The sequence below is a fragment of the Larimichthys crocea genome, chromosome VIII, assembly GCF_000972845.2.
Source record: "Larimichthys crocea isolate SSNF chromosome VIII, L_crocea_2.0, whole genome shotgun sequence".
In the NCBI taxonomy this organism is placed as follows: Eukaryota; Metazoa; Chordata; class Actinopteri; family Sciaenidae; genus Larimichthys; species Larimichthys crocea.
Window position 1 is genome coordinate 9,672,640 of NC_040018.1, and position 23,531 is coordinate 9,696,170.

General features: G+C 39.5%; 1 protein-coding gene across 1 annotated transcript in view; it reads left to right on the plus strand.

Moving 5' to 3' along the window:
• gpc5a (glypican 5a) overlaps positions 1-23,531 on the plus strand; it is a 134,658-nt gene that overhangs the window by 45,093 nt on the left and 66,034 nt on the right. The window contains exon 7 of the mRNA XM_010735489.3: positions 19,619-19,739. Coding sequence (XP_010733791.2) covers positions 19,619-19,739 — 121 coding nt within the window. The remainder of the gene's footprint in view (positions 1-19,618; positions 19,740-23,531) is intronic.

Genomic DNA, 23,531 nt, shown 5'->3' on the forward strand with positions numbered 1-23,531 from the left:
TCCCCCCTCCTCTGTTAAAGGCTTTTTCAGTGTGTTGAGTGAGCGGTTACAGACGACGAGATGCTCCACAGCGTGATTTACCAAGTTTTTTGTACCCACGGCGGAATCATATTTGAATGGCATGTGATACTCACTTGTTTTCTGGGATATGAGTCACATTTTTGGCAGAGCTATCTTGAAAACAAATTAATCGTTTCTGTTTTTTTTTTAAGCAAAAATGGCAAATATTTTTTCCGGCTTCGGCATCTTGAGTGGGCAAATTGCTTTGCTTTGTCATATTTAATAAACTGTTGGATGGACAAAACAAGCAAATCTGAATGTCACCTTGGATTCTGGGAAATTTTAATGGGCATTTTTCAGCTTCCTGACATTTTATAGAAAGAAAATAATCAGCAGATTCACTGATAATTACAGTACATAACTTTTTTTTGCAGACCTAGTTTTGTTACTCTTAAGGAGGTTGGCCGGTTTTAATCCAGCATGTACCACAGTGTGGACTTTGCCGATGTGCCCTTGAATAAGCCACCGAACTCCTAACTGCTCCCAGAGCGCAGCTACATGGCTGCCCATCACTCCACTCCAATCTCTCCACATTTGCATGTCTATAAACCCTGTGTGTGTATGTGTGTGTGTGTGTGTGTGTGTGTATGTGTGTGCGAGATTGTATTTTGGGCCTTTATGTGTAAAACTTGTGTGAATTTCCCCTTTGAAGGATTAATACAGTTAATCTCATTCTTCAGAAGGTTTCATTTTATCTGAAGCCTGTCTCGCTGGTCCCTTTTTCAGGTGCATCACTTATAGTCAGCCTGTTATTTATTAATTTATTCTATTGTTTGGATGACATTGTTAGGTGGCTTCTGAGCTGCATTAATGTCCTCATGGAATATAAGTGTGTTTTGTATTTTGGTGGTGGTTTGTCTTTCATACTGTATGTTGTCTGCTGTGTCCTCTCTGACTCTTATCTCCTTTATTTGTCATTGTTCACGGGTGACCAAACTAGTTTCCCCTGTAGGTAGTAATAAAGTTACTGAATATAATCTAATATTTCAGTTTTCTGAATTGAGGGTCTAAGGGTTGAGGTTGTGTTGTGCAGATTGTAAAGTCCTGCAATAAACTTCTGATTTTGGGTTATATAAACATAAAATGGACTTGAGTGACTGTCGTTAATGTCTTTACTGGAAGTTATTGAGGCAAAATTAGAAAACTGCTAATTAGACAAGCAGACGAGACAGGTTGATGTCAAATAAATTGATTAATTACAACACTTAATCATAAAACAAGTTTGGAATTCATTCATTGTTGACACGTAGCAGCTTAGGAGCGTGACATGGGTGTCTCTCTCTCATTAACTTTATCCAAAACAAGTAATATTGTAAAAGTTTTGTAATTTAATTTGGGCTGAGGGTCAGGCTTGTAGAATGAGTATTACTTGTCGCTCAGAAGCAAATGATTTTGTTCTCCACAGTAAAAAAAACAGTTGACGGCATTGTTTTGACATTTAGATTACTCTGACACTACACTGTCGTGAAAGAACCTTGTGGCAGCGGTAAATTAGTCTCTTTGAGAAAGGACTGAATCTTAATCGCTGTGCCCAGAGGTGAGTCCACGTTGTTAAAGCGCGGTAACAGGACAGATGATAATGACAGAACTTCACGGACGACCTTAGGGCTTGTTATTTTGGAGAAAAAAAAAAAATTACTAAATAAATGAACCCATCAAACCGCTGGCATGCAATCCTCGCCGAAGGCATGAAGTGGTATTTATGAACGTGTAGGTGGTTTTCAAGCTCGTAAACTGGAGTTAAGTGCTTTATGTAATGTAACTGAAAGTTGCGGTGGAGGATAATGCAGATGAATTAAGATGATCTTCACAGAGTATTGCAGAGTTGGCCTGTTTGTACAAGGCTGACAGTGGGAAGATATTATAGCCCCCCCCCCCCCCTCCCTTAAAGTCTATAATCAACAAGGAAGCATATCATGGTTTGTGCTAATAAGGATCAGCCCAATTTGTGTTCTTTAAATGAATAAACATGTAACTTTAATCTTACTTTGTAAAATGGTGCGAAACAGCACGGGCTGTTTGTCAAATGTTTTTGTTGAATATGCTAATACCAAATTAACTACAGAAGCTCATGCATCAACTTTTTTTATTTTTTTTTTCTCACTTCATCCGCACTTGTTTGTTTACTGCTCGCGCGCAACACTTCTCATCCCTCTTTAAATGCATGAATGTATTGTTTAAAGCTTCTTCTTTGTCTCTAAAGGAAATGAATGCAATGCAGCTGTGAGAACAGCAACCAGGAGCTGGTGTTTGTTAAATCTTTCCTTAAGTACAAAAGCAAGTTAAACAGTGAGCAGTACCTGAGGGGGAAGCATATGGACTGGTTTAGCATCAAACGGAGAGTGATTGAGAGATAAGCGTAACTGTGATGGACCTTTGGGGGAGCACAGAGGTAGTCTGAAGGGCCGTATTAGCGGTAAAGGGTGCAGTTTTGCAGTTGTATCACCCTCTTGCGATTGGCCGCACAGAGAGGCGAGTGTGTGGAGATGGCGTGCGGAAACATAAACACAGATAAGCCCATCAGAGGATGAAAGAAGACACTCTACACAGCATGTGATCCGTCAACTATAAAATTGACTCAGACCAAGAGGTTTTACTGTCTCTCAAGAAAGATGGCTGATATGACATGCAGGGAAACCGTTGAACAGTCCTGCTGCATTGTATTTTTCACTCCTAGTTCTACATTTCATTTTGTTTGCAGTTTATTAGGTACAACTGGAACTAATGCTAACAACCGTGCAGTAAATCCTACCTCCCTGAAGGTTATAATGAGGGCTCTTGAGGTAAATAAAAGGGTTTATCCACCACAGCTACTTTACTTCTACTATGAGGGCCTGGATAGATGGATGGATGGATGGATGGATGGATGGGTGGATGGGTGGATGGGTGGATGAACACTGTCTGTGTAAAGAACTGTATTCAAACACAGGCTTTATGGTCTTGATTACATGTCGATGTGTAGAAGAGCAAAACTGTCTGATGTGAAATTCACGTGTTAAAGCTAAATGAGCAGTTACAGCCGTAATCAGCATTTTGTGATTGTTATTTTTAGTTGCTCTCTTATTGTTACTGGTGTAAACAACCTGTTCACACCATGAGAAAACAACAGTTTGCTGAGGCATCTTAGTCCTTGTATTAAAAGCTCTGTTAGCCATTTGTAGAGCAGCTTTCAATGTAGTGTTTTTCACTTCTGTCAGTGCGGCTGCCCTTTTGTTTTCTTTGGGATTAAACGCTGTGCCTTAAACAATATTTACCAGAACAGTAATTCATCTAGATCCACAGCTTGGACAGTTTTTCCTGCCTCCTGCTTTGAATTTGTACATGTGTCAGAATCACCAGACTCTTGGGCCGCGTATGAATGTTTTTTTCTGTCTGTCTTCCCTCCTTTAACAGTTTCTGTAAGTCGTGTCATGTTTGTTTTGCTTCCAGTGTAGCACGAGTAAGTGGTGGTGCTGTGGTAATACGGCTGTCTCAGTGTTTAAGTGGTGAATTAGCCCAGTCTCAATACACTGACAGGTACATAGGGATTTAGGCACTGCAGTAGTGCAGTGTTAATGGGGGAGCTACGTAAGCGCTATTTCAGGATTTGCAAGGTGGTTAAACGGTGGTAAGTCATGATGTTCAGTTTACATCGATCAGCCATAACATTATGACTGTCTGCCTAATATAGCGTAGGTCCCTCTTTTGCTGCCAAAAGAGCCCTGACTCCACTAGACATTTGAAAGCGTGCTGTGGTATCTGGAATCAAGATGCCAGCAGCAGATCCTTTAAATCCTGTAAGTTGTGACGTGGGGCTGCCGTGGGGCGCATTATCCTGCTGCTCTATCGTCATGAAACACCATTTCCATGAATGGTTGCACATGGTTTGCAACAATGCTTAGGTACAGTAGGTGGTAGGTGTCAAAGTAACATCCATATGAATGGGAAGACCTGAGGTTTTCCCAGCAGAACATTGTCCAAAGCATTCACACTGCCTCCGCTGGCTTTTATTCTTCCCATGATACATCCTGGTGCCTTGTGTTTTCCATGTAAGCGATGCACACCCACATGGACGTCCATGTGATGTAAAGGAAAACATGATTCATCAGACCAGGCCGCCTTCCATTGGTCGGTGGTCCACTTCTAATGTTCACGTGTCAGCACTCAACTGGTCTTCGGCTACACAGTCCAATACGCAACAAGCTGTGATGCACTGTGTGCTCTGCACCTTTGTGTCAGAACCAGCATGGCCTTCATCAACATCTACTTTGAGGACAACATGTTCACTTGCTGCCTAAGTTATCCCACATGCTGACAGATGCCATGATAACATGATGATCAGTGTTATTCACTTCACCCGTCAGTGGTTATAATGTTATGGCTGATTGGTGTATGTTGTTGTCTTTTAGAATCAACCGATGTTTGATTGTAATGCATGACCCAGTCAGATGTTTTTATTATTTTGTGCACATTGGGCGAAATATCAGAGATATCTCCCTTTGTGTATGCATATTAATATAAAGTTTATACAGCACTGATATTCAAACAAAACATTTTCACCCACGCCTTCCACTGACGCTGCTTCTCTGCAGCTGCACTCGTTCACCTCCCAATGATGACTCTCATTCTTTTGAATTTGTTGAATACAGCTCAAATTCGGTGTTTTGTAGCTGTCATTTACTTTTGAGAGCTGGAGGTTTACGAGCGTCTTTACCATCAGCAGTAGTGTTTTTTTTGTCCATTCAGCTGCTGATATGCTGACTGAAAAGAAGAATGGGGCTGAGAGCAAATATCCACAAACAGTTTCACTGAGGTGATTAGACTGTTGGTATTTTGGTCCCTTTTGCCAGTGTGTTGTTTACTGCTGTGCATCTACAGTGTTCTCTCAGAGGTGTACTGATAGTGTGGTGGATCGCAGTGTCTGTGGCTGGAGGAACAACAGATGTGGCTACTTGTTCTGCCAGCTGTAGTGAAATAATCAGATGTGATGGCAAAAGCCTCGGCATACAGTACATCCTGGAGCTTTAAACTGGGCCTCTGTGCTGTTTCTGCGGCATCACATACTGCATGCCGAACAATTGATTTAATACAATCGTTCATCTCAAGTTTAAAGCCACCATAGCCTGATAGCTCCCCAACAAATTAAAAAACAGTCACTATAGGGAGTGTGGCCTCATGGCTAGTGACAGCTGAAAGCTGAATGCTGCCACTATACATCACCTGCCTCCAAAATCAGCCAATAGCAAAATTCAAACGCAATAGCCAAGTTTCAGCCAGTAGATTGAAGTAGCTGTGCATATTTCTGACACAATATGTAGAATTTAAAGACTAAACTGTCTAAGATGTGGACCTGAATTGATCAACAACACCGGTTTTCATCAAAAAAAAAAAAAAAGATAGTGGTTTAAGGGTTCAGTTGCATCAATGGTGTGACCTTTTTGTGTGGAGTTTGCATGTTCTGCGTGGGTTTTCTCCGGATTCTGTCCAGGGTGTACCCCACTTGTCGCCCAAGATCAGCTGGGATAGGCTTCAGCCCCACCGCGACCCTAGTGAGGATATGCAATTACAGATAATGTATGTATGCCTTTTGTCTTGCAGCCCATTATATACCTACAGTATTTGCCTTGAAGGGATATGTATATTTTTCAGGTCTATTGTAATACAATACTATAGTTATCAATGCTATTACTATACCAACTTACGAGATGGGAGTTCCCAGACTTTGTTCTGTTCATTGATGCATTCTAAAGTTCAGCTGAAGCTACTATGCATGAGCAGTCAGAAATAGACAAATCAAGCAGATATCTTCTAGTACAAAATTACGTCTTTGTCTTTCCTGGAAAATGTTTCCTTGCTGAGGCATGCCAGAGAGATACTTCCCGGTAGTCCCATGTAGTTTATTATGGGTACACAAAATCTGAAATAAACCCACACACTTCCTAACGTGAGCTCCAATTACTGCTTTTGAGTGATCTGCAATGTGCTCATCAGCACGGCCTTTATGAACACATGCACAGACACCATATATAGCTGAAAAAAGATCCATGTGCATATCTGCTGTCCACCCTGCTGTCTGCAGCTGTCCAGTTTGAAGTTTGAAGTTTGATTTCTTTGTCAGGGTTCTGTTCAGCTACAATAACAACAGTGGATGTCTCACCTCTGCTGCTGCAGACCGGTTGAGTAGTAAGAGTGAAGATAAATCCACTTTTTACTCCCTGAAGTTTAAAAATCTTGAAACTTCCACCAGATCAGAGCAGAATCCAGCATGACTCTGGGTGTTTATTCCTTAAGATACTCTGGCTCTGCCCCTGGGTCTCTCATCTATAGCTCCGGCCAGGCACCCTAGCCTCAGCATCAGCTTTGTCCCTGTGTGCCGCCCAATTCTCTACTTCTACATCCTCATGTTAGCCTGACTCCTTTAAACCTGCAATAACTAATTTGGATATTTGGGGACAGAAGAAGCACTCACACATCATCACTGGCTGATATGGTGAACACGTGAGGAAAGCCTGTTTATTTACACATCCAGCAGTTCCATTAGCAACATTAATGGGGAGTCATGCTTCTGGCCACCTGGCAAATGTAAGCTCAGTATTCACTTTTTTTTTTTAGCTCCGCTTTTGAGGGGAACCCTAAGGGATCTGTCTCTTTGTTTGCTAAACTCCCTATATTCACCTGCTTGCTGGTTGGTGCTGAGCAGTTAGTATACAGTGGCTTTTTTAGAGCTTTTTTTGCCAAAAAATACAGCTTGTTACTGTCAAATGACATTAGTTCTGAACTGTAGAGATGAACAATGAGCTGAAACTCGCTGTAAAGTTCGAGGAAAGCTGCAGATTTAAGTAAAGATTCTCTGTAGATTCATCACTAAGAGTGACCCCTTTCATATTGTCATTATGTTTCACTTTGCCATTTGATACATTCTTTAAAAATATCAATTATAGCCCCTTCAAGACAGCAAAAGCCTCATTTAAGATTTCACAGAACGTTCAAATGTGCTTTTACATGGAACAAGGGCTTTGAGTTTTGTACCCTGTTCTATACAGTGTAGTCATTTTAGCAAAGGATGTCTTTATGGCTTGGAGCAGAGCAGCAATGATTATAGCAACCAATAACCCGCTCGCCATACATAAGGCATGAGACTAAGATAAACTCGAAAACAACATCAACAACACCAAGAAGGCCCTGCTTTTTCTTATCTCTCCCAAGGTTTCTTCCTTTTCATATGTTTTCTCTGATTATCTTTATACTTTTATAGTCTTTGCTTGCTTTAGGGTGGGTTTCATACTTACTGCTTTGTTAAAGGGCCTTATGTGAAGGAGACTCCTATGGCAAAGGTGTTGATTTATAGTTGAGAATCTGATTTTTCTTCTTCTATATCAAAGCAGTAGGAGGATGTATTTACTCAAGTATTGTATTGTATTATCTTCTTTTTCTTTTTACTTGTAATGGAGTGTTTTTTATGTTGTGTTGGTAGTTTTAGCTCTGTAAATGAGCTAAATATTTCTTCCAAAACAGTCCCTTATACATGGCTACTAATATTTCATAAATTAACAGTTTATTTAAAAATGAACTGTTAAAATAATAAAACAATAAGCCATGTTGTGGTCCTCAGTGTAGAGAGTCGGCCTGCATGGGATTAAAAGGGTACAGATCTATCAGGGTTTACCTCACTGCATTTTAAATTACTGTGGAAACCGTGTGCTTCCTGCTGCTTGTACCTTTTGAAAGTAAAGGACTGGTAATTTATAAACAGTGAGAGCTGCAGTGCTGCTGAGCATAGCGCTGACAAATTACATGTTAATATCCTGCTTAAATATCACAACACAAGTGGTGCAGCATTCTTTTTCAAGTCTTATTACACTCTATTTGCACTTCACTTTGGGCTGGATAGATACCTTGTTATGGAGCGGTGGCATTGTAAGAGGAAGTCCAATCATCACCTAAGGGTGTTGCTCAAGGCTTTGTGATTTGTTTATGCATGTTTACAGAACTCATAAATTCCCAATCATCCTCTCCATCTCCGTGAAGCAGGTGTTGAAATTTGGACAAGCTCGGTCAATAGATGGAAATGGCAAAGATGACTAAGCCTCTTAAGTTTTGTGCCAGAGAGGAAAAATATTTTTTCATCTGAGTGACAATTTTGATAATCTGCACTGGACTGAGAGCAAGAAATGAGTACATGAAATTCTACAGGATATTTATTTCTGCTCCGCGGTCAAATAAAACCCTCAGGCAGACGGAAAAGACACCGCATTCATGGATTGTAAAGAATATAGAGCAGAACATTATTTTCAATGTGGGCATGTTGATCACTGATATCATAAAAGTCCTGATGAGTCTTTTATTGTCTGCCCTGCTCTTACCACATCTGTTTAATCCTGAACGTTATTGCCCTTATGGGGCATTAAGATCTTTAAAAATTCCTTATTTCAGTGACCATCTGCTTTTATGAGGCCATTGTACCTCCTAGATAGCAAACTTTTCCATTTGTCCTTATTACCTTCCATAAAACTCAAATATTTAAGAGGTGTTATAAAAGTTCCATTGCCATTTGAGGACTTCTGATATCTATTTGGCATTAACAGCGTGCATGATGCAGTAGCTCATGTGCACACAGAGCCACTTAACTTCACAGGGAAATTCTCTGTACAATATAACATTCATTTTATAACCCTAATAATGGATTTCTGTGAATTGGAGGTAGGTGTCATTTTGGTCATCAGCATAAAGAGACGTGCAGTGCCATATGCTGGCACTTGTTTGTATGTAAATGTGTTCAAAATGTTAGAGGAATGCTGTTTATGTACAGTTTGCTCTGGATGTGTGGCTATCAAGGTGAAGCTGGTGCATGAAGTAGATTTTACAGCTACAACAACAACAGTGCTGGAAACAATGAAGCTAAACATGCAGCGGTCAATGTTCATTCAGCTACTAATAGATATTAACTTTGTTTTTCTCAGCTTGCACCATTTGAAATGCGATTATTTAAATTCCTCAATGACTCTGATATCACCACCAGCTGCAATCAAACTGTGCCTGTGGCATAATGTTCTTACTGAGAGAACTGTTGGAAAAATTAAAATAAAATAAATAAATTCATGTATTGACGTTGACCCCTGTGGTTTTAGCACACTGTCTGTTCCTCCTTCACACTGAGCTCCTTTTGTGCAGGGATCTTGGGGCTCTGTGCCATTTAAAGAGCGCGTGTTGTAATTTCCCCAAGCAACGTGCATTGTAAGAAACTTGAATGAATAAACAGACACCGTTTAACAAAGTGCACCTCTTAAACTGTTGTGTCAGTGTTGAAGACACTGAATGGGTACTTAAATCTGAAGCAATGGAAGAGCAATCAAATGAAGAACTCAGAGTATAAAACATGTAATATTTGATTCATGTGGACACGCTGATATCAACTCTGTCTCTAACTCCCAGCTGCACTATTCCCATTCCAGGAAGTTGAGGTGGGCATTTTGATCCACACAGCACCACACTAACACTGGAGGCTATCATTCACCCAGTGTGTTGATAGCTTTAGGCTAAGACTTTTGTAGCTTCAGTTAAATATTGAAAAAAAAAAAAAACGTTTCCTGCTTCTTACAACCATATCCCAGTGCTTCAAGTTATGTTAACTAAACATAACTATAAAAATATATTAATTATGCTTTAGTTAGTGATCCAGCACAGCGTTCACTTTATCCTTTTGCGACACATTTTGCAAATATGTTTAATCAGAACCTTTCCTTTGATTCAGTTTGATTCAGTTTTATTTATATAGAGCCAAATCACAGCATATATTTATAATATTATTTACAATGACTCAACAGTTCTCACCATGAGCAAGTACCTGATGACAGAAAATCTTCCTTTTAAGAGGCAGAAACCTTGAGCAGACTCCAGCTCCTGGTGGGTGTTTATCTGCCGCGACCACTTGACAAAAAACAGTACAGAAATCCAAACGTTTCAAGTGTGGACATAGTGTTGTTGTTCATGTGAGACAACATTTCTCATAGTAAGGAACAGATTGAGAAAACTGTTTTTCTGGGCCTTAACTCATTTGAATGTTGTAGAAGCAACATACAACTTAGATGAAATAGTTGATTGCATTCTATTAGCTGAAAGCTGAAAAGATGCTTTTAAAACTAAAAGCCAAATTGTTACCTTCTCACTATAAACACAAGTAAATTAAATATAATATGTGTCCCCATCGGAGCAATAAACATAAGCATCTACACTCAGGCAGTGTCTGTTATACAATCTACTTTGTTTCTGATGTAAATTTTCCTTTATTTCCTCAAAATACAGTTTGCTTCATCACACACTCTTTCTTTTATGTTTTCTTACTTTGGGTTTATGAATAGGTAATTAATCTGTCTCTGCATAAGAACCCAGAGTCCCAACATCTCAATATACCAGTCTAAGTACAAATTCATGACACAAAATGGCCATTACCCGCCGACCAACTGCCAGACCGCATTAATTATCGCTGCCACCTTGCTCAAACGGCTCTGTCTGGTTAATTCCATAGTGTCTTTCTGGCACAAGTCAATACAAATTCAAGGCTCAGGGCTTCCTAGTAATTGGAACAAACATGGCAGTAGTGATGTTTGGAGCTAAATCTTTGCCAGAGGCACTTTTGACTGCTGTTGTATTATCCTCTTTGTCACAGCTCTCAGTAAAGGTACACAGTTCTAGATACAGATAGCAAACCATGTAATCCTGATTATTATAATCCTTTATGAAAATAGCTTTATTACAACCTGTCTGCGAAAAAAAAAAAGTTTTGTGAGTCAATTACTTTATCTGATTCTGAATTTGTGCACAAATAAAGTGACTTTCCGACATACATGTCTTGATTTAGTGCACACATGGAATGTGAATATTCACTTATTTACACAGGGTAGAGAGATCTTGATGGAATATTTAATGGAATGTTGCAGAGTTAATATCCTTCTTGCCATATTAACTCTGGCTTATTGTACCCAACAGATGTTCGTTTGAAACATGGCCCTCTTGTTGATTTTACACATTAAACTGCATATGTTCCATTGTCTTGCCTCAAGTATTTTCTGTCCTTTTGAGCTTTAAAGTGAACAGCCTGCTTTGAAGTAGCGGACTCTCCCAGATCCTCTCTGCACTCGGCAAAGAGCCAGAAGGACTTTTGTTTCCTCAGTGACAACTTGAAGGCAGGTATCGCCTTCTAGCCTACTAACCGCAGGCTTGCTTTGTTTCTCACTCAGCCAACCATGAACAGCGTGTATGGTCTACCTCCTTCATCTCCCGAGCTGCTGAACTCCTCTATCCATAACATTTTGATGAAGGTGCTCTCAGAAAAAAAATACATTTTTGCATCCTGACAGCCCACTGTTTTTATTGTTGTTGTCTTTTTTTCACACCACTGGAAAAAAAAAAGCGCACATCAGTTAGATCTGACATTGATTTCAGATTTTGAATGAAAATAATTGGCTCTTGCCGTCTTGTTGCTTTTATCCTCCACACATTCAAAACGGCCAATTTCACACACTCCAGGGTAAAAAAAGGGAAAACTGACACTGTGTGTTTAAATGAACACTGTCTTTATTTATCACCATAGTAATTATACATGTGAACTCACAATTGAAAGACAGATGGTGTAACTGCCAATAATTAACAAACATGCTCAGCTGCAGCTCATGACTGATATGTCAAAGGCAGCAGGAGAATACTAACGGATCTAAAACAGCGTCAGCAGCCTGAGGCTACTTACATTATGTTATGTTACTACTACAACTATAATTACTACAACTACTGCTACAACTACAACTACTGCTACAACTATAGTTACTACAACTACTGTTACAACTATAACTACTACAACTACTGTTACAACTATAACTAATACAACTACTGCTACAACTATAATTACTACAACTACTGCTACAACTACAGCTACAACTACAACTACTGCTACAACTATAACTAATACAACTACAGCTACAACTATAATTACTACAACTACTGCTACAACTACAACTACAGCTACAACTACAACTACTGCTACAACTATAATTACTACAACTACTGTTACAACTATAACTACTACAAGTACTGTTACCACTACTGCTACAACTATAATTACTACAACTACTGTTACAACTACAACTACTGCTACAACTATAATTACCACAACTACTGTTACAACTACAACTACTGCTACAACTATAATTACTACAACTACTGCTACAACTATAACTACTACAAGTACTGCTACAACTACTCCTACAGCTACTGCTACAACTAACTACTACAACTACCGCTACAGCTACTACTACAACTACTGCTACAACTATAACTACTACAGCTACTGCTACAGCTACTACTACAACTACTGCTACAACTATAACTGCTACAGCTACTAATACAACTACTGCTACAACTATAACTACTACAGCTACTGCTACAGCTACTACTACAACTACTGCTACAACTATAACTACTACAGGTACTGCTACAACTACTGCTACAACTACTTCTACAACTACTGCTACAGCTATAACTACTACAAGTACTACTACAACTACTGCTACAACTACTAGTACAACTATAACTACTACAACTACTGTTATAACAACTACTACAACTATAAATACTACAAGTACTGCTACAACTATTACTACAACTGTAACTACTACAACTACTGCTATAACTACTGTAGTACTACAACCACTACAGCTAATGCTACAATTACTACAACTGCTACTGCAACTACTACAACAATTACTGCTACAACTACTATGACTACTAATATTACTGCTACAACTACTACAACTACTTCTAAATAAAATCATAACAAGCAGATAAATAGACATGATAAATATGTTTGTTGCTGTTCCATTAAGGAAATCAAAAAAAAAAAAAAAAAAAGAAAAAGTAATAATGGATTTCAAACAAACCCAAATAATGAATTTGAAATACAATTTATTTATTTATATGCCTGGAGCATGGACTCGGTGGTTGCCACTTTGTATTAAAATGGTCTGCTTATAAGAACAGTGTGATGATAATGAACCATTTAATAGTCTGGTCCTTTTTTGAAATAAACAAAGTGGCTGAAGTGGTGCTGTGTGCATGAATTCAGTAAACACTTGATTTGGCTTTTACCTCATGTAAAACAGTTAATTCAAAGTCGACAGGAACAAAACAAAACTTATCAAAACAGTCTTAGTGAGTCTTTCCACTGTTACAACAATCAACTCCTGTTTGGTCGAGGAGTTTATGTGAAAAATATTCTGGCTCAGGCGTGTTGTTGCTGCCTCTCTGATGCCGACCTCCCTCTCGCTCCTCTTCCACTTGAAGCCTCTCCTGTCCCCAGAATCAGAAAATATCGCTGAACCATTCAGTCTCTACATGCTGTTTTCCCCCGCTGGCCTCTATGTGCTCCTTAGACTGTTGAACAAGAGTCTGTCGCTAAACTTACTGTGTCTTCTAAAGCTGACCATTAAATGAGCAATATAAAATGACAGAGAAAGAAATTCTACACATAATGTGTGCGATAACTTTGTTAGTGCTAAAATTTATTTATTCCTGTAACTCACAACACTGCAATTGCAAATGGTGTGTGTTATGTTTTCAGCTATATGGTAAACATAGTGGTACATTTAGCAAATTAATAGCCAGATATTTGTCTCAGGAGGTGGTGGAGACCAAAAACAGAGCTCCATGAGCCACAACAATTCAGGCATGTTCTGCAGTGTTCATCAGTGTTCAGTGCAAACTTCATTTTGGTCTTCTGTGCAACGTCTAGCATTTCTGTAGTGCTGTTTGAGTTTGGTTGTGTTTTCTAACGTGCAGCATATGTGATGTCAAATTGGTAAGGGTGATTTCTTCACTAGTTTTGTCCGGATATGTTCTCTTGCAGTGAGTTGCAGTGCAGTCAAATTCATGCCTAATTGTCAACCGTTGTCCCTCGTCACAGCCCTAATGAAAGGGACACAGATGCACCACAGACCGAAGTATCAGAAACAGAAAGCATCAAATCCTTCACAGGAGCTTGCGTCTGTGTTTTGTGCTTGGTCACGGTGTTACAGTACACTGGATCGAGGACGTCTAGAAAAGAGTCATGCTAATCAGAGTAATTTACTTTGACATACCAATCCTGCTTTATCCTGAAGTCAGAGAATGAGGCAAAGAGGGCCCTTAGATTTCTTTGTTCCAGACGTGAAGGGTTTGCACTCACAGACAAATATAGTTGAATGAGATAAAGATAAGAGCCAGGAATAAAATGATTGAAAATTTCAATCTAGGGCTGAACAGTGCGAGCAGAGATGAGATGCAAACCAAGCATCCCTTTGGGGAAAAAGGATATGGATTACAAGATCCTGCTGCTGGTCCACAGAGGAACAGGCAATCACTCAGCTGTTTGATATCCTGTTGTAGTTTGTGCTTGACGCTACTGTATGCTTTTGACTCACCCCGCAGAACATACGATGACTGTAATCAGTGCTTCTTATCTGTGACACCTTTTAAGGAGCAGACCCTACTTTTTTGTTGTTGCAACCCCAGGAGAGTCTTTCTGTTGCATTGCCAGCCCTGCAGCACGTTACAAGAGATTGTATGTGTTTCAGGTTATGGATCCCAGTGGCATAATAATGCCTGTATGTGTCTGAATGTGCATGAATACCAATGATATTTTATATGTTCTTCCACATTAAACTGCACTGAATTCATGTATGTCTGTGCTTTTCATGATATGAAACAGTTTTTGGTGCGGTTTTTTAATACAGATGTGTGGCTGTACACATTTTTATTGTGTGGAGCTGGGCACAGATGGCTCTGATGTAATCTCTTCAGTCTGCTATTAATCACATAGTGTACAGAAAGGAGGAAAAAGACAGCAGTAAAGGTCATGATGAGGTGGATTTTGTTGTATTTATTACATAGGATGGCGTCTCATGATAACTATAAACAATCTATGAGATCATCAAAAGATAAGTCTGACTAGGAGCAGTAATCTTATTTTTACTATTGATTTTTTTACATTCATTACATTTTCCTTTTTTTCTTTGAACAGGTATACGCTTAGCGATTGATAGTAGCCCCAGACCCAACAAGAACTATCTTCACTCCAGTTCTTACACATACAATCTCATCTCATCCGGCATGTCCAGGGATTAAAAGGAGCTTCAGGCAGCGGATCATAGCTCCAGTATGCACGGTTCAGGGGCAGTTTAGTCCCAACACATCAACTTCCAGCCGCAGGGGCCTACTGCAGCAAGCAAACAGGACCTTCACTTTCCACACTCACATTTTTGGTCTATCAGTATGTTGAGTTGCACACAAGAAGGAAGAATTATTCATAGAAATCGCATTATGGCAGGAAAGCCTGAGAAGTCGTTGGCGTGCACTGCAGTAACCTGGTGTAATACAACATGCAGCTGGTCAGCTGCCTCCAGTCTCTTACTAACAAATGAGCAGAATTGAATTTATGAGATACGTCGACTTTATTTTAGTTGAAGAAAGAGCACAACACATGCAGCATGATGCTTCAGTTTAAAGTTATTTTAGTGTCTTAGTAATTTCATTTACTTTTTTAACTTGGACAGTGCTCATTAATCAACACTATGATGTTAAAGTGCCAAAGTTAACTAAGATTGACTGTCTAAATATTACTTGTACTTGCACACTAGCACATTTTCATTTAACATTCGATTCAACATTCAGTGCTCACTGATTTCTTACACATTCCTTTCTTATTTAGCAATATCACTTTTTTAAAAATGTCACAATACCTCCAAACTGCCAGGAACATCACCAGGCCGTGTGGCAGTGATGTTACAGAAATGTTTAAAGAAAAACCCTAGAATAAGGAAGACTGGAAAAGTATCAAAGTTTAAATTGAATTTATTATTCTTGTACAAGAAGGAGCATTTAACAGTGCAACACACAAGAGGGGTTACAGAGAAAAGGCTCCCTAAGGAGCTCTAACAGTTGGTTTTTATACATTTTAAAAAAAGAAAGAGCTGTCTCAGACATCTCCCCACTGATAGGGTCCTTTTTTGGTTTTCTGCTCAGTAATGAACATTATGTTTCTTGTCCAAATGACACTTCCCAGGCCTGTCTCTCACGTCCCTGTTTCTCCTGTCCTTGAACTATTGGTTTATAATTATCTCTCCCTGCCAGCCTCAGTAAAACACAGGCCAAATAAGGAAGCGCATGAGACATGCAAAAAACAGGAAACACACACACACACTATATGAGTTAAAACATCTGAACCCCAGTATAATCCTAATTTTTATAACAGGTGCAGGTCACACAACCCTTCAAGCCGCATTCAAACCAGATCCGGCGCTACGACGTAAACGCTAGTTTTTCCATTCAGTTGAATGGGGGTAGTCATTTTGGCTGCGGTGATGTGGGTCACGTTGCCAATCAGACGATCAGATCCGGCAAACCTCCACAGTCAGCCTGAAATGTCTCTGAAACTGACATGAAATCATGGACTAAACTCTGATTACCGGTTGTGTTTTGACTTTGTTTATTTCATGTACCAGCTTCTTAATCGAAATGTCTGGCTCACAATTTATGCTGAAAAACAGAGACACAAAGAAGTTTTATTTGCTTTATGTCCGATGGTTTGGCAGAGAGAGAGAGAGCTTTGTTTAAGAGACATAGACCGTGATCGAGCACTGGCCTTGATAAACCTGGTTAATCAGTGAAGTAAAAAAAAATATTTTTCTCTGATTCTTAGCGGTTATGTTCAACACAACAAGATACACCCCCAGCAGCCTCCATCACCCCTCCACCCCCACACATGGCTGCACAACCTTTCGCAGTGCAGTGCCTGATCGTGTCTGGATGCGGCCTTACAAGAGAAATGTCTGTAAAACAATGGAGAAAATTTGAATAAGCATCACTCCAGAATTAGTTTTTATATTTTGCGGGCAATAAAAAAGTCAAAGACTTGTGAATTAGTTTGTACTTTTGAATCCACATTGTGGTCTGTAAGCTGTACTGCTGTTGCTCTTTTGACCAGAACGTGAACTGTTTTGTCACCTTTTTTATTTTCAGATTTTTGCACATGGAATTGATTGTGATGTTGAAATGAAGTGTAAAGAAAGGAAATGACACGCGTCAAACTCAATGGAGAAAATTAACATCACAGATTCTGTTTTTTTTTTTTTCAAACAAATGCATTTTATAAATACAACAATGAGCATCTGCATCTATCTAAATGACCAAAGTGCTGTTACTGTGGACAGGTTTGAAATGTTCGCTTTAATGTTTCATTTGATGCGGCTGCCAGATGAAAGACAGCAGCTGCAGCAGTGACGACGAGGACAAAGGCCACATAAAGAGAAGAAAGAGCCTAATGAGAAAAATAGTGCTGATAACAGACACACTGCTGGTAAAAAGTGAAAAAGGACACCTTTATTTTTCCAAAACTAATCACATTACGGAGCTCCAATTTGCAGGAATTTAACATCAAAATTACATCTCAAGGACTCAGACATCCAGACTAAATTTGAATTCTGCCACCCACCTTTTCTTTTAAATAAATTAGACACCCTGGCTTCCTGCACTTTACTTATTCATACTCTTTTTTTTCGTCTTCTTTTTCTGACCTTGCGTTGCTTTGTGTTGGCTGCTACGAAAACAGCCACTGCACATTTTAGCCACTTTTTAATTTTTTTGCGTCTGTAATCCAGATGTGTTAACTCAAAGAGACTTCTGTCTGAAGCCTCATTCGTATGTGCCGTTTGCATTTTGTCAGAACTGCTGCAAACACACACACACATGCGCACACACACAGCATATACAAAGAGCTCAGTAGGTCTTTCAGCAATGAGTGACTTCACCTTGATCTACTAGTTTGATTAAATGATATGCTGAAGATTGAGATGTGAGCGAATTGCGCTCTCTCACTAGCCACCATGGTCAGAGTCATTCCAGCTGACAGACTGTACTGAAACTAAAGAGTTAGGAGTCCTTGAGGTGAGCTGAAGCCTATTAACGGGCAATAACAACAATGGACTGCTTTAAAACAAGAAATTAATGCCACATATTGAAACGTTAAGGCACAATTCATGAATGAGCACTGCACTAAAAATATAGTTTAATAGCTTCATTTCTAAGAGAGAGACCATGAAGGGCTTGATGCATAGTTTTTATAAAGCATGTATGTGATATGCAGCAGCACTGCTGCAGAGACAGGCGTCCATGTGTGCATGTGTAGGTGAGTCATGTTTCAGATCCCACTTTAACCTCAGGGTTACTTTGCCTACAAATGAATTGTGCCGTCACCTCTGTGTTAGGTTCAGAATATTGATCATTTTTTAACACCGGCCCCTGAGAGATGAAGCGATGATAGATCGAACTAAGTTTGCTTTTTGCGACACATCACTGGTGTTTTTCCTCAGTGGTGGGAGGATTGATCTTTTCCTTTACTTGGAAAAGTACCAACTCTGCCTTCTTCTACTCTAAATACGCCATTAAATCCACAACTCCTACATTTAAAGTACTGTTAACGTAAAAGTGCTGAAGTATTACCAACAGAATATACTTTTAATAAGTAACTTTAGTATTAAATGGTATACGACAGCCTTAGATTGCTCACAGTGCTCTGTGGGTTCAGGGTTGACAGCTAATCAACAATATAAACTCAATAATCAATAGTCAATAGTGCTTTCCGTCTTGTATTAATCCAGAGTTGTAACCGAGAGGCTGGATCATTGTCTTGCTTTAAAATGATGTGCTCCTCTGAGGACACACACACACACCCACACACACACACACACACACACTCTGGACTGTTCCCCACAGAGGTTGTTGTCAGTTTTGTCAGTCACAGAACACGGCCCATACAGACAGAGAGATGACGTTAAACACAAGTTAAACACGAGTTTACCTGATTGCTGTTCCCACTGTTCACTCTCATGGTGTTTTTTTTTTTTTGTGTGTGTGTTATTTTTGCCCAGTGGGATAGTTTTGCTCTCGATGAAGTTGTAAACATCGACACGAGGGGTAGCCTGGCACCCTTGTGTAATTTGCAGGGCCCTACACAAATTGCGTACTGACAGTGTATAGCTGCCCAGCTCTGCTCGAGCCCCTGCCCAATTTAACCCCTGTTGCATCTGTGTAAGCAGTATTTCACTGTTGTAGCTGCTCAAGGTGGAGCTTGTTTAAACTCCCTTTTGTACAGTAAGGTAGTTCAGTCAAATGGTTCTCAATTTGGAGGTCGGGCCCCCTCTAAACGGTCATAGGATACATTTGAGAGGTCGTGAGATGATTAATGGGAGAGGTAACTAATTTCTTCCATGAAATCTGTACTAGTTTTTTCTAATATTTGCTTGAAATATTGAAGAGTTCTAACTTTCTGGGCCTCAAGGATTTGAAACCATTGGAAAAAGTTTAGAGGGGAAATGTCTCTCTTGGGGGAACAACTCCTAAACAAAGACAAGAAACGTGACAAAAACAAGATACTGGTTTAATTTTACATTAACACCTCAAGTTACTTCCTATGATTGTTTTTTTTCTTGGATTGTGCATTAACCTGACTGATGGATGCATGAAAATACTCACAGACCCATCTGTCTTTTGTTCACAGCTACACCCTCCGCGTAGTGGGCAATGGGATCAAGGCTCAGAGTATCAACCCCGAAGTCAAAGTGAAGGGAGCGGACCCTGTGATAAATCAGATCATTGACAAACTGAAGCACATCAATCAGGTGAGCCTCTCTCGTCTCTACGTATTTACTACATCTTTTACAGCTCTCGCTCCACTTTAAGTCCATATTTCTGTCAAACATATGGTTACTGTCTCCTTAGGCAATCTGCTAATTCTCATTGTTTTATGCAACATTAAGAATCTCTCGTTAGCTTTGGTTCTTTAAGGTGCAAAGAAACGGCTTTGTTGCTCACAGAGCTGAAGCCCCTTACTCTTTTCGTTTATATCATCCTTCCTATTACCAGTAAGTATAGGCTGGAAAACTAGTCTAAAATGCAAAATCATCTCCAGGCAATGAAAAAAAAAAAAAAAAATCAATCATTACGCATTTAGAAACCCATTTGATCTGGTTTGCGTGTCTTCATATTTACAAAATTATTTTTCTCCTTTTTGTCAAAATCAATGTAGCTTTTCTATCACCCAGCCTGCTTTTATGCACGTTTTGTGCTGCTGTGGCTCCTTTCAGTGCTGTTTATCTCTCAGGATGATGAGATTAGGGCAGTTTACGGGAGCACTTTCTCTTCTGTAGCTTCAATAACAGCCGCTGTAGCCGTCTCTGGTTTGTTGCTCTGCAGCAGCAGCAGCAGCGGCGGCTGCAGCAGCAGCAGCTTCACTTGTCTGTTGCTTTGGTTTCCCAAGTGGCAGGCTGAAGGCCAGGTCATCTCTCTTGACCTCGTGCTGGCACCCCCTGCCTGACTAATTCACACCATCTGTGGGATGTCAGAACACATAAATCTATATCATAACTATTTGTGAGCTCCTGATCTGCCTCATTGCCATTCACCGCGCGTACGTCTTCCTCTCTCTGCGTGTTTTTTGCCACTTGCATCATAAATCGCTTCTTTGTATTCTCTTGTGGTTCCTTGAATTTTTTCATCATCCGGGAATACTCAGAAATTGTTTATCCGCTGCACATGATTGACTGTAAATACTACGAAGAAGATCACGATCGTCCGCTCAGCCCGGATTATGCAATCGTTTATAATCTGCTGAAATCAAGGACTTCACTGAGTGTGACTTTAAACCCTCTATTCTTTCACCCAGTGTCTTTTGCACATCCTCACCTCCACCCATCTCCTTTTTCTGCTAACTGTTCATTTTCATCCACATCATTAGCTTGCCACCTGTTCCTCTTGTCCTTGCATACCCAGCCTTTGGTTACCCCTGATTTAAAAACCGATCAATAATCAGTGATCCACTCATTTATTCTCAGTAGTAAATGTATGTCTCCATCAATTTGAGACTTTGAGATTTAACTTCATTATCATCATCAGCAGCCAGACACCATAGAGACAGCTTTTGTACATTTGACTTTGTACAAATGTCCTTTTGACCTGCAATAACTGAGTTTTTAGCCACTTCAGGGAAGCAGAAGCAAGACTTAAGCAGTGACGTGTCATTATATGGCAGACTTCACACATTCAGCACTTGAGGACGTTTCAGCCTGTTTGGCAAACAAGCCCAGTATTTACTCTTCCTTAAAGTTTTGTTATTAGTCTCCACCAATTCCAGAGGGAAATATCTTCCTCTTTAGCTGCTAAATGCTTCACTATCGCTGATGAGAGTGGCGAGTGAGTCAAAATGGTCAACAAAAACAATGAGCTGAAAAGTGCCAAAACGCTCCACTGAACTGTAGAGTCGATATTTCTCTGTGGATTCATCACAAAGGAGAGACCACCTTCACCGCCAAATTCCACCGGGCACGAATGTGACGTGTTCCGTGTTCGTGGCCCGTTTCAGAAGCGGGTCCCGGCTTGGCTCCCTGGGGAATATGCGGCTGGTCTATTTTGGACGGACACTGCGTCACTCTGCACAGAGCAGCTCGAGCTGACAGAAACGACATACACAGCACTGGTTGAATTCCAAAATAAAACACCCAGTGCAAACTGCCGGTCGTAAAAACAGCCAAAAGGGAAACAATTTAATAATGTAGCATATCTACAATAATATATATCATTTTCCAAGCATATTTAGAAGGTAAGCCAAGGTAAAATGACCAAATCTGAAAGGCTGATGGGCAAAACACTCTTTAGTGCATAGAAAACACTAACTCCTTTAAAGGAGCATTATGTAATAATATGATGGCATCTAGCTATAGTAGACCCACTCGCCTCATCCTCTCCTTCCTTGCGAAAAAGGTCCTATCAGAGCTAGTGTTCAGTTTTTCTGTTCTGGGCTGAGTCTCAACATGATGGACTTAAGCTAATATACAGTATGTGAATATATAGTTATGCATATTATATTTTATTTATGCCATATTCTGGAAATGGAGCCCCCTAAATCTGACACACTGGGCGTTCAATACAATACAATATATTTTTTGAACTGCTTTTGACCTGACATCCCTCCCAGTTTCATTGGCATGTGTTGCGATACATGGAGTAATATTAGATGACAAGCACATATTTAATGGTACTTAATGATTCCTGACATTGTTTACAACAGTAATCATCATAAACACAGCTGATGACAGTATAAGACACACTGTAGCCTTTATTTTAAGTTGTATTTACTTGGTAAAAATGTTATTGATTGGAAGTTTTTTTCTTTCTTTCTTCTTTAATCTTCATTAGGGATGCACCGATTGTGAAATTCTGGGACACAGACACAGAAACAGCAAAGACAATCCGGTGGATTTTCAAAATAAAATACCTTGCGCAAACTGCCCATCGTAAAAACAGACAAAAGCGAAACTAATTAACTACGTAGCAGATTTATACATGTAGAAGCATATTTAAAAGAACATACACCGGGAAATTGGCCAAAACTGAGCAAGTAATCAAAACCTGGCGGGCTAAACGCTCACTTCTTCTTGTTTTCTATTTTCTTTCTTTCTTTTTTATTTTTATTTATGTATTTTTAGTATAACCAAAGCATTTATATGCTCTATAAATACACATGCTTTTTTATTTTTTATGAGACAGTGAGAACTTGTTAGTGGTGTCACAAACAGTGATGAAAAGTGACACTTTGGCACAATATTTGATATATATCTCATTATCAGTTGACTCACCCATCTGAGAGGCAAATCTCTGGTGTGTCGAATCTGACACATAGCAAAGAAGCTGTGACAAAAACAAAACACTCGGTGTGACATTTGATTTTCAGATCCACAACAAAAAAACAATAGTATCTTAAGTACCTCCAGTACTCTTTGTGTTGTTTAAAATCTTTTGAGAATGAACCTGGAACAATTCAAAGACACTGATGACAAAGCAAACGCACAATTTCTGTTCAAATGCTCTGACTGTGGTTTTGTCCAGGAACATTTCTTTCAAGTTTAGTTGGAAATGAAATTTAGGTACTTTATTAATGCATGAATAAGAAAGGAGTGTCTGGGGTGACTGGAATAAAAATCTGCCATTTAACACTGACTCACTCAATTGGCCTTAAAAATCATCCGACTCTAAATTCACTAAAATACATTTACAGAATTTCCTCAACTAAAGCAGCATAAAATGAATCGACAACCTCAACAGATTTTGTAAGCACATGTAACTTGTAACCGACCATGAAGCACAAATTTGAACATGAGTATGATAACATCGTTAGCATCATAAATCGTCAAGGCTGCTGTGCCAATTCACTGAACTTACGGACCGGCATGATGTTTTTTGAAGCTTAACAACTCAAGTGATGCTCACCCACGTTTAGCACTCTTCAGCAGAAACATAGCAAACAAAAGATGGTGTTAATTAGTCCCACAGAATATAAATACTATCCAGATGAAATATCTGTTGTATTGACAGTGTTTCTGTTAATTAAACTCAATAACAATCCATGTCTTCAGTCA